The sequence below is a fragment of the Typopeltis vanoorti genome, chromosome 14, assembly GCF_054136105.1.
Source record: "Typopeltis vanoorti isolate ZY-2024b chromosome 14, IOZ_Tvanoo_1.0, whole genome shotgun sequence".
Taxonomy (NCBI): Eukaryota; Metazoa; Arthropoda; class Arachnida; order Uropygi; family Thelyphonidae; genus Typopeltis; species Typopeltis vanoorti.
In genome coordinates this window covers 88,680,391-88,700,304 of record NC_143562.1, presented here as the reverse complement: position 1 = coordinate 88,700,304, position 19,914 = coordinate 88,680,391, and the positions used below count along the sequence as shown (strand labels likewise).

The 19,914-nt window shown below is 36.7% G+C and overlaps 1 protein-coding gene across 2 annotated transcripts in view; it reads left to right on the top strand.

The window, feature by feature from the left end:
* The first annotated feature begins 532 nt into the window (after positions 1–532).
* IntS14 (integrator complex subunit 14) overlaps positions 533–19,914 on the top strand; it is an 87,484-nt gene continuing 68,102 nt past the window's right edge. Inside the window, exons 1-2 of one of the 2 annotated variants that reach the window (XM_090403791.1) lie at positions 533–668; positions 6,812–7,015. In XM_090403791.1, coding sequence (XP_090259917.1) covers positions 6,854–7,015 — 162 coding nt within the window. In that variant the 5' untranslated portion in view covers positions 533–668; positions 6,812–6,853. Of the gene's footprint in view, positions 669–1,560; positions 1,813–6,811; positions 7,016–19,914 lie in introns of those variants that run through there. The other variant, XM_090403792.1, reaches the window with a different exon arrangement.

Genomic DNA, 19,914 nt, shown 5'->3' with positions numbered 1-19,914 from the left:
AGACAAATCGGCCCTTCAGAACACACGCAATTTACAGACAAAAAATACTAGTTGTAGTGGTGGTGGTGGAGGTGGGCGGTAGATGGCGTTGATGGAGATGATTCGTAGTAGAGGCGCTGTGTAGTGGTTGAGATAGTTGTAGGTGTCCTCCCGCGATGAGTCTTCGGACTCCTTGGAGGTATCAGGAATAATAATAATAATATTTCGACACACATATCTATATAAAATAATATTGAGTAATTTCTAGAAAGTTGCCATTTCTGTTTAACTTGTATACTTGTGTACTTGTGTGGTTATATGAGGTTCAGAACTTGCCTGTAACTAATTTCCGCAGATAATTTCTCCTCAGAAAACAGACATAACCACTGTGATTTGGCACTCATCAGATATGAAACTGTATGCTATAACTTTCATATAACAGCATTGCGGATGCTGATCAATTGAAATGCTTCCAGTCCAAACAAGAATACCTGTTACACAGAGCATGTATATTAATTAACTTGTTTATAGAGGGCGTTCTCAGCTAGGAATGCTTTAATTTTGTGAGCTACGAAATGCGTGTCTTGTATGGTATTTTTTGGTTTCTAACCTGTGAATTTATAATTTTCATATCTACAGAGCGATTGTAATTTGCTAGTTTTTGATCCAATTCAGCTGTAATTCGCTGTGTAAGTTACTACATTTCTTTTTTTTTTGGATCAAGTGCCTAAAGTTTGTTTAAGGAAGTAGTATAGATGGCATTGGCTTAAAATTAGTGATGGTGATTTATTTTATAATTATCATATGAAAGGTGAAGTTGTATCAGCTGTGAAATGATACCGATATAACACTGTACATCACTCTTTATAATCATACTGCAGGCATCTATGCCTGCAGTATGATTATAAAGATATGACTATAATCAATCCATGTATCGAAAGTTGATTCTGTCACGGGCACGAAGTAATGCAGTCCTTCAACTTGATAATAGATGGCGCCACATACCAGCAACTACCGTGAGAAGTAACTGTGTGGGTTATGCACACTGATTCTATAAAAATTTTATACTGTAGTTGGAATGTACTAATTATATTTTATACTGTAGTTGGAATGTACTAATTATATTTTATACTGCAGTTGGAATGTACTAATTATATTTTATACTGCAGTTGGAATGCACTATTCTTCTATAGCGTATTCTGGAATCTGTTTTTGTTGTTTTTTTATCGTGTGTTTTTGTTATGGTTTATGATGTTTTAGTACTAAAAATAGTAGCAGAATTTTGAATAATGTACTACCCTGTAAAATTAATAATAATTCAGGGATTGCATTCTTCTGGACCACATGGGGTCTGCCCTTGTCAAAGACAGTATGTGAATATCTTAATTAGATTATAATGGGATGGATAAAATATATTTTTCATATTCCTATCCCCATAAAAAATGCTTCAAAACTATGTGCTAGTTTTGAAAAATTCTGCTGTTATCTTGAGATCATATCAAAAGTTCATAATTCCATTTTTTTTTTTTTGATAGTGTAAATAATGCATGGTTAACTTGGTAGTGGTATTGTGAAAACTACAAGTGGCAAAAGGGATCTGTGTGACCCAGTTAACTAAAATATTTTGCAATAAAAAATGCATTTATTTTAAAGCATTTAAGACATATTTAAAGAATTTCATAGGTTACATATATGCATATTTAACAAATATAGTATATTTTTCATAGAGCAGTTGGAAGAATGATGCAGAATGTAGCTGTTGTTTTCAGCGTACTTGGATTTATTTCTGATCGTGACATGAATCTTTGAAAGGGATTTTTCAGTTGAAATCAGGTTAGCTCATATAGAATTAGCAGGTTTATATCACACAGAAACTTGGTTTCCCCCCCCCCTCTGCAAAAGACAGACTGCCTGAAGAATACATACAGTTGGCAGACAAAAATGTATTTAAGCGAATTGGTTTGTTTTGTAGCGTAGTGAGGCCTGATACTCAAAGGAGGTGTTTTGTATTAATATTATAAATAAGAACTGGTTTCTATACAGATTCAACACTACTGCTGGGTTAATATCTTTACCGAATAACACATTGAAAAAGAAATAGGTTTTTGTATTGTGTGCCAAGAAGGGGAGAGGAGAAGAAATCTAAAAAGTTCATAAGTTCACCATTGTAAATGATTTTTTTCTTTAGAGATAGAATCCAAACATCAGTTCTACTAATCACTTTTTTAAAAACAAAATGAAGTGATCCAATAGATCAGTGCACTATAGAATTGTAAATACAGCAGGATTCTTTACCTGCTGCATTTACAATTTACCTATGTAATAGTGAAACAGGTACAATTCTTGTTCCTTTCTGCAATGCATTTGTTGACTTAAAAAGGTAAAGTTAGCGTGAATAGGCCAGAAGCAATATTAGCCTCCACATTAAGAATATTAAATGAATCAAATAAAGTATAAACCAGGAAGAATAATCAAGGGAGCTGAAGATAGCAATGGTATTTTTTCTTCTATTTAAGGAATATATTAATTCTCAGCTTACTCACTTTTGATTAAAGGATATGGTATTTTTCTCCATATTATTTGATGTTGGCCTTTTACATTTATGTTTAGTTAATGTAATGTTTGTTAATATGGAAACTAGAACTTCCTGCATTTGTAACCTAAACTGACTTTTCAAATGAATGAAACTACTATTTTTCTATAGCATAAGAACAGAAGTTGTGCTGAAATGTATGCAGAAGCAAGGCAAAGAATATTTCAGTTCTGTACATTACTTATTAATTGAGTACCTTAGTAGGCAATTGCATGATTAATGAGTTCAATGTGTTAGAAATTTATTATTATCTGAGACCTCCAGGGAGTCAAGGACTCATTGAGGGAGGCTGCAAATTACCCAACCCAGCTATCATACATTCCCTTAAATTCATTTACACTAGATGCACTCACTACCCCTAAGGGCAAATTATCCTGCTCGCTCACTGCTCTCTGGGAGAAAAAACCTAGCTCTTACCCCTTTCTACTGAGAACCACCTTAACTTCCATGGATGCCCCCATGTTCTCTCCCCGCCTTTCATGTAACGAAAAATTTCATCATTTGAAATGCCATAACACCTATTTAAAAGTTTATAGACCTCTTTCATATCACTCCTCTTTCTCCTGTTAACTAGAGTGTGCAATCCACATACTCGCAATCTGTCCTCATAATCTAAATCTCATAAACCGGATATAATCTTTGTAACTCTTCTTTGCACCCTTTCCACAGCTTCTTTATCCCCTTGGAACCCGGGTAGACCAAATCTGCACACAATAATACAGGTTGGTCTTATCAAAGCCTTATAAAGAAGCAAAATTACTTCCTTATCCTTGCATGTCAAGGTTCGTTTCAACATAGCAGTTATCCTCTGAGTTGTATTTGCAATGTTTGCTTTGTGACCTTTGAACTTTAAATCCACCAGTACACCAAGATCCCTTGCCTCTTCAGTTTCTTGTAGCGTAACCCCGTTAATATAATATGCCGCTGGAACTCTAATCATGCCAAAGTGCATAACTTTACGCTTACTAACATTAAACTGACAGCCATTTTCGTTTGCCCAGATTTCCAGTCTTCAAATCATTAATTGCTGAATATCAGTAGCATCCCTGATTACCCTACCTATCTTCGCATCATCAGCAAACAATTGCAAATCTGATGATAGACCCTGCTTGATGTCATTAATGTATAGATTGAACAATAATGGCCCAAGGACTGAACCCTGAGGTACACCACTGTTACCTTAAATCTGTCAGATTTACACCCACTTTTTGATATCTGTCTGTCAACCATTCTCTGATCCAAGTCAATAGATTATATTCCAATCCCATATTCTCCAGTTTATGCAACAGCTTGTCATGTGGTATCCTTTCAGATGCCTTAGAAAAATCCAACATCATCATAGTGTATCCATTCCCTTTATCCAACTCGGCTGTAACATTGTTATAAAATATGAGCAAATCACTAAAACATGACCTTCCTTTAGTAAACCCCATGCTGCTCCCTGCAGCGTATAGAATGCTTGTATACCCATTTCAGTATGCTAGTTCTTACCAACTTCTCTGAAATCTTCACTACCACACCAGAGATACTAATAGGTCAGTAGTTAGACACATCAGTTTTTGCACCACCCTTGTGCAATGGAGCTATCATACATTCTTTCCATTCCTGAGCTGAGACTCAAGTTATACAAATGTGTGAAAGGCCTAGTCTATTCAGCTGAACATTCCTTTAGCAAACGGGCTAATTTTATCTAATTTGGATTTTGAATAGAAATAATTCTTGTAGGTATTTGAAATTTTAAAAGTTATTTCACATTGTAATTCAGTTACCAAAAACTAAATCTTACGATCTTTTGCATGCTACTTGATTTTCTGTGACTCTAACTCTTCATGGGAGAGAGCAGCATAAACAAACAAACATGAATTGTTTGGGAATAAAAGTTGATTCATATCCAGTTTATGAGTGTCAAAATATTTTGTCATAGTTTTTTGTCAGGTGAAATTTCTCTCAATGAGTCAGTCAAGTTCCCTCAAAGTAATTGAATAAATGGAAACCTTTGGGAAAATGAGGAACCTGTATATCATCATCATCACTTTGGTTGCCTGATGTACCTTGTATACCCTCAGGCGGGTTCACAACAGGATACTATGATGGTACTACACATTTAAATTACATTATTACTTGCTTCTTATAAAGACTTTTCTTCAATATTAATCTTTTGTTTGTCATGTCTCCAGTATTATCAAATCTTACATGATTTTCTGAAGCACTACCAACCCTGCATGAGTGTAGAGAAAGGATACCACTCATTTCATTACCTATATTTCCTATCATCACACATCTATTTTGTTAGCTTTTCCTCTCCAGTTTGGTTTAAGTGATGGTACCACCTTAGATTAACTCTGTTCACACGTTCTTGAATACTAATGATTGATATTATTATTAGACATCCAGGAAGTCAAGGATTCATTGAGGAAAGCTATACGTCACCTACACCAATTGTCTTACCTCCTCTTAAACTTGTCCCAATAGATGGTTTCTAGTGGGAATGAGTTTAAACTTCGGGTTCTGCACTGGAGTTTTCCCAGTGGATGCATTGCAAGAATTGTTTCATGTATGGATCGAAAAATGTGAACCATTTGGGGACTATTGGAGTGAATGAAAAGAAGAAATACATTAATGTATTTAAAGAGAGTATTGATAGGTTAGAGCATTTTGAAATGGGAGCCATTGGTCAACAAACTTTGCATGGAAGTGTTAGTTATGATAACAAAGGGAATAAAGCGGAATAGCTTAGGCAAGAGTTGATATCGAAAGAAGAGATTGGCTGATGTGAATCAGAAGGAGGAAGCTCAGAAATGAGCTTAGATATTTATGATGTAAATGAAAAGATCAAGGAATATAGAAAGAATGGAGAAAACATCTTTTTAGGATGGAAAGAGGTGGATAGATATAGAACAAAGGGAAACAGAGAGAGAGAGAGGAAGACAAGTTGCAAGATGGAAAGATCAGTTAAGCTAGAATAGGCAAATGCTTAATCCTTGAAGAGAAGAAGAAGAAGCCATGGATTTACTACTTTCTCCACACCTGGTTAACTGCTTCATAGAGACGTTTGAAGAAAAAGCCTTGAACTCTGCCCTGTATAAACCCACTGTTTGGTTTCACTACATAAATGATATATCTTCCATATGGCCTGGATCCTATCAACATTTTTCTAACACATTTTAACAATCCCCAGGATCCAGTTTACCTTAGAAAATGAAACAACAGCGGTGTCCCCTTCTTAGGCACTCTATTAGACACCAGTCTGATGGATCCCAGGCATTCTTTGTTTACAGAATACCCACACATATTGGTAGATACATTTACCAGCTGTCACCCCCCACTCCCAATGGTATGGGAATATAAAAGCCCTATATAATAGGGCAAAATTAATCAGTTTTGATTGCAGTACCTTAACTACTTGGCTTGTCCACATTCTCAACACTTTTTTTAGCCAATGGCTACAACCCCTACATCCAAATATTAAAACCCTGTAACTGCAACACCATTCTTTTCCCCTTTCAGAACAAAGATTACACAAAATCTAACCCCACTCTATATATCCAAGGCACATCAGAAAAATGAACAAAACTCCCAAAGAAATACAGCCTTACAGCCACTTACAGACCACATAAAAAATTGTCACCTCTTATCTGCTTCACCAAAGACCAGCCACATTCTTTAGATCTGGTGTCTACCAGATCCTTTGCAGTTGCAAACTGTCCTACTGTGGCTAAACAGACAGAATTTCTGAACACGTGGAATACATCACCCCCATTCCCCACAGGATATGCTGGAAGAAGGCCATTGTTGCACCCTAGTAAATACAAATATGAGGGACAATTCCTATAATCTGCCTCAGCCCTGAGAAACTTTCCAAGCCTCAGCAAATATGGGTGCATGAAACTGTCCTAGATTTGCAAAACACTCGTCCTCAGATCTTCAGCCCAATTTACCCCACTAGTGGGCACCATTTAAGACTAAGCCTGATTTTGTTGCCCTTATTCAGCCTCATTTACTCAGTGTTAGTGCCTGGGTGCACATATCATTGTTTTCTGTAATCCTTGATGAAGGCAACATAACGTTGCTGAAATATCGGAAGTATTAAAATTATTATAATTAATATTCATTATATGTTATAATTTCCTGAAAAATAATAGTTAATTTCTTATGATTATGTCCATTACTTATATATCTATGTTCTGTAATAAAGATGTTGAATTGAATTACTTCTTAGTATCTATTTATATTTTTCAGATCTTGATCTTAAGTGAAACTGGCACTAAAGAAAAAGTGATTATGCCGACCATTATCCTTTTGGATGTATCTTTGTCAATGTGTCGACCAGCACAAATGCCTGATAGTGCAGAACCTTTTCAGCTACGTCATCTCACAGTTCATGGATTAAACTTCATATTGGATTATATGAATACACATTGCAGACTGGAATTTGTAGCTCTTGTATGTGTTATTTTTGGATATATTGATATTACTTGATCAGTCAGTCGGGGGGGGGAAGAGCAGTTTTCATTAAAAATTAAATTTAGAATGAATAGTAATAACTGAAGAATATGAATAAGGGTTCCATTGCAACTTCCTATTTTTAAATTCATTGTTTTTTTTAACATAATTCAGATGTTTAATGTTTCCTATTTGAATAATATGAATGAATTTAGCTATAGAATTGTTCTGTCTCAACATCATTTCATATTCTGTGTTAGACAATTACCTCTGATCTAGTGTTTAATGGTGTGGTGATGCACTATTTTACCACTTGTATGTGACTTCTGCATTGATTTAATGATATCTTTCAAATCTAGCTCCCACTGATGAAACCTCATTAAAGATCAAAACCTGCCTGTGTTAGTGACCATTTCCATAATATTTTTGCTTTAAAGGATACTAGAACAATGAAAAGTCAACAGCCTATATAAAAAAAGTAGATTAGATGTGGAGTTATATCATATGCAAACTTTATTTGCCTTACTCTTGGATAAAGGATTAAAATAAGAATATAATTTCTTTGTCAAGTAGGCAATAGAAAAAAGAAAAGTAAAAGACATGGTAGTTGTCAGAAGTAATGATTTAAGTAGCAATAAATATATTTTGAGAGAGAATATAAAAGGTTTGATAGAAGAAGCAAGAAAGAAAAGTGAGAAAGTAAAAATGGTTAATATATTACTAAGATAGAATATTAATGAGTTAAGAAGGAGGTCTCTGATAGCAAATGATTCAAATGTGCAGGCTAGGTTAGAAAACATCATTGTGAGTTTTGGATGAATAGAGTAAGTTTGGTAGCAGAAAAGACTTGTATAAGAGGAATGGACTGCACTTAAATGAATTTGGCATCAGGTAACTAGAGAAATTATTTATCAGAATGAGACCTAATGCAGAGAGTCAGGTAAACTAGATCATCTTGGAGGAATGCTGAATAAGCTAAGCTAGGATGTGCAGATGTATGAGCGTGGTTATGAATCTGTTGAAGATATGGACTGTGCTTTGGTTTCAGGCATTTTGAATGTTTGGGAAGAGAAAAGAGAAGGTTGCCCAACTGGGCCAAGCAGAACTGTATGGTCAAGTATATGAAAAAGTTGGGAGGTAACTTGTTATGTATTAATGAAACCTAGCTCTCAGAGTCAGGTGTAGTAACTGGAATCAAGTGTGTAAAGGGTTATACTTTTTTTTTAGGAATGACAAAAGAGATAGGAGAGGAGCAGGGATACATCAGATGACTTGAGTCCATTTAGAATAGAACCTTATGAAAACAATGATGTTATAATGTCCCATCTAGCAGTGAGGCTATCTGATGTGAAGTGGAGAGTAACAGGATGTGCATTTCTTTGCTACAAACAAAGAAATGCACCACCAAATTACCCTGATGAGTAATTATTATTGGTGACTTAAATTATCTAAATATTGATTGGATGATAAGAACAAAGCATAATTTAATGATCTATTGTGAGACAACATTCTCAAGCAGTGTGTGAAAGAAACAGTCTAGGGCAATGAGTATTAGATTTGAACATAACATCAGAAAGTGTCTCAATTAAGTATGTTACTGTCTTGCCACCAGTAGAGTGAGAGCAATCATGCCATACTAACCTGGGAAGTAGCCAGCTATATGGATGTTCCAATCAGGACAGGTTGTTACATGCTGAACTACAAATCCAGGAATTATGACAAACTCAGGAGAATACTATCTTTGGTTCCATAGCATCAACTGAATGGGAAGGATACTGTATCTGCAGTGTATGGGAATCTTTGAAAAGAAGCTTAACTGATGCAGTATTCGAATGTGTTCCTAGAATTCAAAGAATAAATAGGATGGGAATTAAATGGATGCACAACCTTATTAAGCAAGAGATCCATAAGAAGATGATGATGTAGAAGGAATATTGTGAGAATAAGAATTAGAGAAGTTGTGAAATATATGAAGTGCAGGCAAGAAAAGTTACAAGTATTGTATGAAAGCTAAATTGGAGTATGAAAAGAAATTGGCTGTGCAGACTAAAGTCAACCCACAATAATGTTATTGTTATGCTGTAAAAGAAAGGATGAATGTGGAAGAATAACAATACTGAATGCAGACACTACCCTTGTATCAGAAGCAGATGTAATAGTGAGTGCTCACTATTAAGAAACAGATCAAATAATGGGTGCTCACTTTCCCAAGATGATCTATCAATTTGTGTATGTAACCAATGCTACCACTACATGGGTAGTGGTAGCATTTCTTAAGGGGAGGTCCCCCCCCTTAAGAAACACAAAGTCTATCATACCACTCCTTACACTCATTGACTGTTCTTGCTCTCACCACTCCATCAGGCAATGCATTCCATGGTTCAACCACCCTCCATGCAAAGAAACCACTCCTCACCCTCTTGCTCACAGCTTCCTTTCGTAACTTCCAGGGATGGCCTCTTGTCACCACTTCTTCCTGCTGTTCAACCAAGCGAAAGAACTCCCCAGTGTCAACCCTATAACCACCTCTCAACAGTTTAAAAGTCTCAATCATATCACCTCCCCTTCTTCTATCCACCAAACTCTGCAGTCCACATTCCCTCAGCTGATCCTCATAACTATTATTGTACAGTCCTGAAACCATCTTTGTTATCCACCTTTGTACCCTTTCCACAGTTAATTTATCCCCTTTAAATCCTGGAGACCAAATCTGAGAACAATAGTCCAAGTGTGGTCTGATCAGGGTCTTATACAACGGAATGATAACTGTTTTATCTCTGCAGGTCAGCGTCCTTCTCATTATTGCAGCAATCCTCTGTGTTACCTTCACCATGTTTGCAATATGTCCCCTAAATTTCAGGTTTCTATCAATCATCAACCCCAGATCTCTTGTCTTCCCTACTTCCTCCAGTATAATTCTTTCCATAGAGTATGCAGTGTCCCATCGATATTTCCCAAACCTCAAGACCTTACATTTTGCTGCATTAAACCGACACCCCCATTCATTTGCCCATATATCTAGCTTATTCAAATCCTCTTGCAGGGCTGCCACATCTGCACTATTACTAATAATCCTTCCCAGCTTCGTATCATCCTCAAACAACTGAATATCCCCTTGCAGTCCACTGACAATGTCATTGATATAAAGGTTAAACAATATAGGTCCCAGTACTGAGCCCTGAGGGACCCCACTTGTAACTCTCTGCTTCCTTGAAACTGCCCCACCATAAACAACTCTCTGATACCTTTCGGACAGCCAATCCTGAATCCAGTTGACCAATCTGACATCCAGACCCATGTGCTGCAACTTAAATATCAGTTTATCATGTGGCACCCTGTCAAATGCCTTCGCTAAGTCTAAGAAAATGGCAGTATATGCCTGTCTTTTCCTCATCTCGTGCTCTTGTAACTTTATCATAAAAGGCTAGCATATTGCTAAAACAAGAGCGCCCCTTCACAAATCCATGTTGATGCTCGCAGATAACATTACCCTCATCTGCCCAATGCTGTATACGGTCCTTCACTACTTTCTCCAAGATCTTACTAACTACTGATGACACAAAAACTGGCCTATAATTAGACACTTCCAGTCTGCTACCGCCCTTATGCAATGGCACTATCTTACCCTCCTTCCATTCCATGGGCACCTTTCCAGCAGCCAGACTTTCATTGAAAAGCCAGGTCAAAGGCACTGTCAGTTCCCTAGCACATTCTCTCAAAATTCGTGGTGAAATACCATCCGGTCCCACAGCTTTATTGACATCCAGAGTACTCAGTATTTGAAACACACTCTCCTCCTGTACCTCGAACCTGCCCTATCCCTCTAGCATTAAAACTTGCTCCTCCAGGATGAAATACTCCAATAAAGTGTTCATTGAACAATTCCACTATGTCCTCTGCATCAGTCACTCTATTCCCATTTTTATCCCACAATAGCATTCTTCCACAGTCATTTCTCCTCCTACTGGCCACATATTTAAAAAAATTCCCTAGGTCCTACAGCTGTTCCATAACCTGGATAAGAATTGTGCAATAGGAACAAATGGGTTATCACCATTTATGCTAAAGGAATGTTCGACTGAACTGGTTAGGCCCTTGACATGTTTGTAAATTTGAGTCACTCCAGGAATGGAAAGAATGTGTGATAATCCCATTGCACAAGAGTGATGCAAAGAATAATGTGGCTAATTATTGGCCCATTAGTATCTATGGAATGACTGTAAAGACTTCTTAGAGGTTACTAAGAACTTGCCTACAGAAATAGGTAGACAAAAAAAAAAAGTATGCTTTGCATGAAAAGCATGGGTTTATTAAAGGGAAGTCCCGTCTGAGCAATTTGCTCATATTTTGAAAAGAATTATAAAAGCAGAGGAAAATTCATATAAAAAACTTTATTAACATAGAATTTTTGCCTAAGTATCACAGGCATCATCACTACAAGATCACAGAATGGCAATTAAACAATAACAGACAATTCTAAAAGGCACCACCTGAGTAGCTAATGTAAGAATTGTCTGTTATTGTTTTATTGCCATTCTGTGATCTTGTACTGATGATACTTGTGATACTTAGGCAAAAATTCTATGTTAATATAGTTTTTTATATAAATTCTCCTCTGATTTTATAATTCTTTGCTCATGTTTTATGGTAATTTTATGGCTGAGTTGAATAAAAGGAATCGAGGTACTGCGATGCAGTTGGACTATTGCATAAAGTGAAGAACATGGGATTGGAATCTAAACTGCTGGCTATTCTAAGTGGATGGCTGACAGACTGGCATCAGAAAGTGGTACATGGGGAGTTTGAATCTTCAAGATTTAAGGTGACTGCTGTGCCCCTGGGATCAGTTTTTGGACCATTGTTGTTCAATCTGTACATCAATGATATATTAATATAACAATGATATTGGAAAGTTGCTCAAAGGAGATTTTCAGTTGTTTGATAATGATGCAAAGATAGGCAGGGCAATCAGAGACACTAGTGATAAACAGCATTTACAGGATGATTTGAATAGGCTGGAAATGTGGGCATACAGTGATGTCTATCAGTTCGATGTTAGTAATCGTCATACACATTTGAGTCATCCAGCAAAAATTACTGATACAACTCAGAGGGCAGTTGCAATATTGAAATGAACATTGGAAATCATTGTGCCCCATTACTGAGTCTTGATATGACTTCATCTGGACTCCTATGTGCAGATTTGGTCTCCTGGGTTCTAAAATAAAGAAGTTATGAAAAGGCTGCAAGAAAGAGTTACAAAGATGATATCAGAATTATGGAATGCAGATTATGAGAATAGATTAAGAACATGTGGACTGCAGGCATTGGCAGACAGGAGAAAGAGGGGGTGATATGATGAAGTGTATAAATTTTTGAGAAGCTGTTGTAGAATGTGGGTTGGTAAATATTTTCATTATGTGGAAAGTGGGGAGAAGACAATGGGACATCTATGTAAGTTAAGTTTGTGTGCAGTTAAGAAAGGGGTGAGAGTTAGGTTTTTTTCTCTCACAGAACTGTGAGTGAGTGAGTGGAACAATTTATCTGTTAAAGTAGTGAGTGCATCTAGTGTGAATGTGTATTAGAGAAGGTATGACAGCTGGTGTGGGAGGTGTATGTCCTCCCTCAATGAATGCTTGACTACTTAGAGATCTAATGGTAATAATATAAATTAAGTTACCTATTGAGCCTCTGTAGGTCATTTGGGATGATATCATTTAGATGAGCCATTTGGTTGGGAAGACTTGGGTTTGAATCCTCTCTATGACGTGATGAGCCTTTATCTGGTGTTTTCAATCACTGGTGAGTTTGCCAATCTCATACAGAGGTGGAAGGTTTTTCTCCTGGAAACTTTTTTTTTTTTTTTTTTTTTGTGTGTGTCCTTCAAAACAGGCAAACTGGTTGGAAGAACACTCTGTATGATGTGGATGTTCTTGATAAGGATTAACCCTGTTCCATCAGATTTGGTTTCAAATACCTGCACGGTGAAGTCTGGATCTATATGTAATCAGGATGGAAGGATGGTACCTGTTTGTTGTAATGTATGGTAATATAAAGTAAAATCTTGCTAAGTACATTCAGTTGCATAACAAAAGAATGCAATAGCAACATCAAAAATTAGTCTGTAGATAGTAGGGAAAAAAGACCCTGGATCTGGTTCTTTTTTCTCTACTATCCTAGCATCAAACACTGTTTTGCCAAACAATTTTGTTTAAATCACCATACCACCTTAGATTAGCTCTGCTTACACATCTTGAACAGTAAGTGATAAGTTCCTTTCTAATGTTTTCATTTTTAATAAGATGCTTCCACCTGTTCACTTTGTCTAATTTTGCTATAGTCTCTAGATTTCATTGATCATCTATTGTTGACTCTTGGATTCATAAGTTAAAAGTTAATGGATTTGAACTCCATCTTATATATTGCTGCTTAAGTTTTTTAACTAGGTTTCTTATTCTGTATTATTCAACTGGCTACCTACTAACTTTGCTTATTTGTTTATCTATTTCCATATTTCATTGCTGACTCACTAAAAATTGTGCCTAAATAATTGAATTATTTCTTCTATAGGTTCTGTTGAGATTGCAGTTGATGTTTTGCTATGTTTTTGCCTCTTTTCATAGTTTTTATCATTGTATTACTGATTTTCATACATTTTATTCATGCAGTTGTTCAGTTTAGTATATAGTTCTAATATTCGATTCCAGATTTAAAACTGGAATTGAATACTGCAGATATATTAGTGCACTACTCAGTTGCACTTGCTATGGTAGTATCAAATCAATGTATGAGTAGCTGAGATAAATATGCCATAATTTATTAAATGTTTTTGTTTATCGCACAGTCGGTTTTCATAGTTTTTATCATTGTATTGCTGATTTTCATACATTTTGTTTCAGCAGTTGTTCAGTTTAGTATACAGCTCATTATTCGATTCTAGTTTTAAAACTGGAATTGAATTCTGCAGATATATTACTGCACTACTCAGTTGCACTTGCTATGGTAGTGTCATATCAATGTATGAGTAGCTGAAAATAAATATGCCACAGTTTATTGAATGTTTTTTTGCTTATTGCACAGGCCAGGGATGCTGGGGAGCTGCTGCTCTTGTATTAACAGGTGCAATAGAAAGTGGAGGAATGATGATTGCCAATTCAGTGGAACAATGACCGTTGCTCCACTGAATTGGCAATACCCGTAGAATATACATAGAGCTAAAACACTGAATCTGTAAGTGGTTGAATGAATCTGTGACAGAGGGATTGTCTGTTAGCCAAACTGCTCTCCTCTAGACAGAGCATCAAGAATTTTTAGAGATTTGAGGTGTTCCATTCCAAACATGTGAGCAGTATTTTTAGCATGGGTGGACTTGAGGTTTGTATATCCTTAAGAGTTAATTAGGTGTAAAATAGCATCTTGAATGAAAGGGAGTGCGTAGTTTTTCAGATGCTGAGGATGATGTTGATGTGATGTGTTTGTACCAGGAGAGGTTGGAGGCAAATGCTAGTCCAGCTAGAGAGGCCTGGTGATTTGTGTGTTACTGGGAATAAGGGAATGTGAGCTGAGATTTCTTTTGTGAGAGAAGAGGCAAGATTGTGTTCTGGTGGCATTGAGCGGGACCAGATTGTCCTTGCCTTATTGGAAGATAATATGTAGATCAATGTTTAAGCCACTAATCTCATACAGAAGCCATTCTGAGTTTGTGTGCTACACATTCACGACAGCATCTATTAATGCAGTTGTTATCTCCTTTTCCAAGCAGAATTAAGTCACTGCCAGACATCAACCAGACAAAACTGCTTTTCCAAGCAGTTTTGTCTGGTTGATGTTTGGGAGCCAACCTAGACTATTTTTGGTTGCGAGTCCAGTTGGAGTAAAACTGGATTGTGAGTAGAGCTAAGGTTGTATATCACATTTATTTGGTATTATTGTGTGATATTTTGAAGTATCACTACATCAAAGACATCAGAAATTCCTGCCTGTTTTAGCCTGTGTGTGCTTATGTTCAGGACATTGCTCAGGTTTTGTCTAGAAAGTCTGCTTCCAGTAATTATTTGTTCATAGAGTTATATACAGAGTATATTTTCAGGGTGACTGGCATTTATGGTTTGGACCTCCACCCTCATGATTTCTGTATTGGTAATGAGAGGATGCAACGATTGGCAAAAATAACACAGGATGGGAAAAGGTTATGGGAAAATTTGGATATGGAGAAAGAAACGAACATGGAGAGATGCTTCTGGAATTTGCCACGGATAACACCCTGATGATTTGCAATACCAAATTCCAAAAAAAGATTGTCGTAAATGGACATGGCGCTCCTTCGATGGCAGCCACAGGAATATGATCGACCTGATATTAATAGACCAGAAATGGAGAACCTCAGTTCAACAGTGCAGATCATTCCAAGGAGCTGATATTGATTCAGACCACAGCTTGGTGATTGCGAATATAAGGCTAAAACTGAAACAGAAGTACAAAGGAAAGTTCCAAAAAGCTAGAGACATCTCAAAACTAAATGAAGATAGGCTAAGAACAGCATATGAGAACATATTGGAAACTAAGCTTAAGACCCCAAGCGAAAAATAAAATATAAATACAAGAGCAGAACTACTGACGTCAGTGCTAAAAAAAGCATTAGAGGAAGTAATTCCTGAAAGAGAAAAGATCAACAAGAAATGGATAACTCAGGAAACCCTAAAATTGGTACAAGAGAAAAGAGAACTGAAACTTAAAAGAGATAATTCAGAGGCAGCAGATGAGTTATACCGTCAAAAATGCAATGAAGTACGGAAAGCAGCAAGATCTGATAAAGCCAAATGGTTGGAGGACCAGTGCAGAGACATTGAATAGTACTATGGACAGCACAAAACTAGAGAGGTCTACAAACTTATAAGAAATGTCAGTAGGAAGTGGCAAACAAGATCAGTAGCAGTCAAAGATGAAGATGGTAAAGTATTGATGAACAAGACAGAAATCATATACAGATGGACAAGATATTGCAGCGAACTATATAAAAAACTAAATAATACTGCAACAGAAGTAATCAAAGAACTAAAAGTAATCTCTCCACCAGCAGGGATCTTTGAAAATGACATCTTGGAAGAGGAAGTGAATAAGGCTATAAAACATCTCAAGAATAACAAGAGTCCTGGAGATAACAACATAATAGGCGAGATGCTAAAATATGGAGGAGAATCAGTTGTGAAAGAAATGCATAAGCTATGTAATGAAATATGGAGAGGGTATGCCCCCGAAGAGTGGAAAATATCGGTCTTAGTTGTTCTTCATAAGAAAGGCTGTGCTTTAGAATGCACCAATTACAGAACTATCTATTGCATTAATGAGTCATCTTGGCAAAGTGTTGATGAAAATACTAACAAAACGCCTAAAGGGTCATATGGAGGCACATCTTTCTGATGAGCAAGCTGGATTTCGAAAAGATCGAAATACAGTGCAACAGATACTCGCACTAAGAATAATAGCAGAGAAAGCTCTAAAGGAAAAAAAAGATATACTGCTGTTTTGTGGACTTCCAAAAAGCATTTGATAATATTGACCAAAATATAACATGGGCTGTCTTGGAATTCTATGGTGTGGACAATAAATTGATCTGCCTGCTGAAAGATATAAATAGCCAAGCACAAGCAAAAATCAGGATAGCAGGTGAGACTGGAGATTGGTTTGCCACTAGTCAAGGCACATTGCAAACACTGTACACAGAAGGAAAAAGATATGAACTAAATGTCAACTTTGAAAAAAATAAAACAACGATATTCAGACAATGGGAGTTACTGAACAGTTACCATAGAGAGATTTCAACTGAAAAATGTGGAACACTTCACATATCTTGGATGCCACATGACGCATGACTTGGACCCAAAAAAAGATATAAAAATTAGAATAGCCAGAGCAACAACTATTTTAAAAGCCATGGACAAAATGTGGAAGAGCTGAGCTATAAAGATGCAAACTAAACTGCGCATTGTAGAAATCTGTATCTTCAGCAGCATGCTCTATGGATGTGAGGCCTGGGTACTCCTGAGAGAATCTGAAAGGAGGATATTAGCATTTGAGAGGAAGTGCTATAGAAAGATCTTGAGAATAAGCCGGATCCAGAAAGTGAACAATGAGGAAATCGACAGACAAATTAACCAAAAGAAAATCTGATCCAGAAAATAATCAAAAGGAAACTATGTCTCTTTGGCCATATATATAGAATGAACAATGAGAGGAAAATAAAAATGCTGCTGTTTGGGATTATTGAAGGAAAGAACAAAAAAGGAAGACCAAACAGAGAATGGGGTGATGACATTGTCAAATGGTGTGCAGGCTCTATGCATGAACTGAGCCATCTCTGCACGGAATAGAATGCAGTGGAGGAATCATGTCAAGATGGCATCGGATACCTACAGGCACTGGACCCATGGTTGTGGATGATGAATGAGATGATTTGCAAATTTGTGTTCTGTATTGTGCTTGACAAAGATGGGCATGCCACTTTTCCCCCACATTGGGCCTCTCATTGCAATTTAGAACATAGTTCATGAGCCTTGGGTTGTCAGCTGGTCGGAGGTGCACTTCATTTATGTGGATTACCTCAGTGCTATAGCAGTCATAATTTCTTGTAGTTCACATTTTATTTCCTAGACAATTGGCATTCCAAAACCTAATTTGAGAAAGTCTGCCTTCTGCATTTGTTATCCATTTATTAATGTAGTAAAGATGTTTGTGTATGTCTCACAAACTTGTTTGAGGAGTCTTGATTCAGTTTTGCTTTGCTGAACTTGATTAACATCTTTCCCAAAGTGATTTTGCTACGACTGAACTCTACTGGATTTGGTTGGGATCTGGGATTTGGCTTTTCTAGTGGTTTGGTATGCCATTATGGAGTTATGAGCATTTGCTATGGGTGCCTGTGCAGTTGTTGGTGGGGTTCTTTGGTTTTTGGGTGGCCAAGTATCGCTTGCAACCTTTGTAGTTGCAGGATGTGGTCCACTGCTGTTGGCTCATTTAGCTGGCTCTGTTTTTGGTATTTTTCAGAAAGCTTTTGTGTGGTTTTCTCTGTATTTGATGGTAATCAGCCTTGCAACAGTGTTGCAAGTAGCCAAATTTTTGACAGCGGCAGCATTGTCTAGTTGATGCCTTCCATTGTAATAGTTTTGAATTTATAGTCCTGTTATAGATGATTTTAGGTTGTAGATCTCTTGTTATTGTTTGATGATTACCACCAGGACAAGAGGAATTGGTCATTTATCTGCTAGGAGCATACAGCTAATGTAACAGGGTTTAGGCCACAGTTTAGGAGTCTTCCTCTGACTTCATCAGTGGTTATAAATGCTGTTATACTGTCCACTACTACCTTGAATTTTTTTTTTCACTTTTTAACAGTGAACATGTGGTACCAGATGTTTTTAGAATGTAAAAATTTAGTGAGTGTGCAGCAGTTGGCTACCATCTTTGACAGTATTGGACTCCTTCATCCATAATCCTGGCTTTTGTAAAATTTATTTTATGGCTTTTGAGGACTGTGGCCACTGCTGTCAGTTATTCTTAGCCCACGTGAAACTGGAGGAACTCTTTCCTTCCAGTGATTCATTTCTGCTTCCATGGGAGTTGCAGTATCAATAGTTTCTGACTTCATAACCTATTGTGTTCATTAGCTGTTTTGTGAGTTAAACCAAAGCCACTTTAAAAGTATAAAGTTTGGGACTCTGGTCTACTGTCAGTATCTGGAGTGGCTGTTGGCCTCTCAAGCTCAACCTCCAGTTAGTTGGACCATTTTGACTGCTTTAATTCATATAAACTTCTGAAGTGTGCAACCTTCTGTTTGTACCCCAGGTTTTTCAACTGGGAATCATCCATTTCGAGACAGTAATGCAATTGTAAATTCTGAGAAATAAAATTATTGACTGCAATAAAGAAGGAAAGAAAAGAGAAATAGAGTAAATCCGGTAACTAACAGATACTTGCCTCAACTGGGAATCATCCATTTCGAGACAGTAATGCAATTGTAAATTCTGAGAAATAAAATTATTGACTGCAATAAAGAAGGAAAGAAAAGAGAAATAGAGTAAATCCGGTAACTAACAGATACTTGCCTCCAAAGAAATCTCGAACTCAGTCACTGAAAGCATAGTGAACCAGTTTTCACAGTCTCAATGAATTAGCACTCAAGATCTGAAATCTGATCAAGATACTGATACCAAGTTTAAATTAATGTAGGAATCATATTTCTCTAAAATAGTGTATCACTCTTCTATTAAATACTCCATGTCACAAATTAGTTTTAGAAAAAAATTTACTGCTGGGTTATAAAGTATACTATACTTGACAAGAAATTATATTCATCTTTTAATTTTCTACTCAAGTGCAAGCAAAGTTTATGCATTAGGTATCCTTATGACTAGTCAACTTGTATTTAGAGGCTGTTGACCACAGCAGGTGCCTTAATACCTCATAATGCAAAACATTATGGGAAGGGCCATTACCCAGACAGGTTTTCAACCTTTATTGAGATCTCATGATACCTCTATAAAGGTCAGCCTTTTTCTATAATTTTCTTAACTGAAGTCTCATGAGACCTCAACAAAGGTCAAAACCATAATGAAAAACATTATGAGAAGGATATTATAGCCCTTCCCAAAATGTTTTTCATTATGGAATACTGATGTGAAGTCAGCAGCCTCTGTATGCAAGTAGACTAGTCATGACGATACTTCACGCACAAACTTAGTTTCCTTATGCTGGAGTAAAGAATTAAAATGAGAATATAATTTCTTGAAAATAAAATAATAAAATCCGTGTGTCAGTTTGTTGCACAAACAGCTGCATTATGAGAGAAATCAATGCTTGCTCTTCCCCCAAAAAAACGCTCACCTGGCTGATTGCTGTGCAAG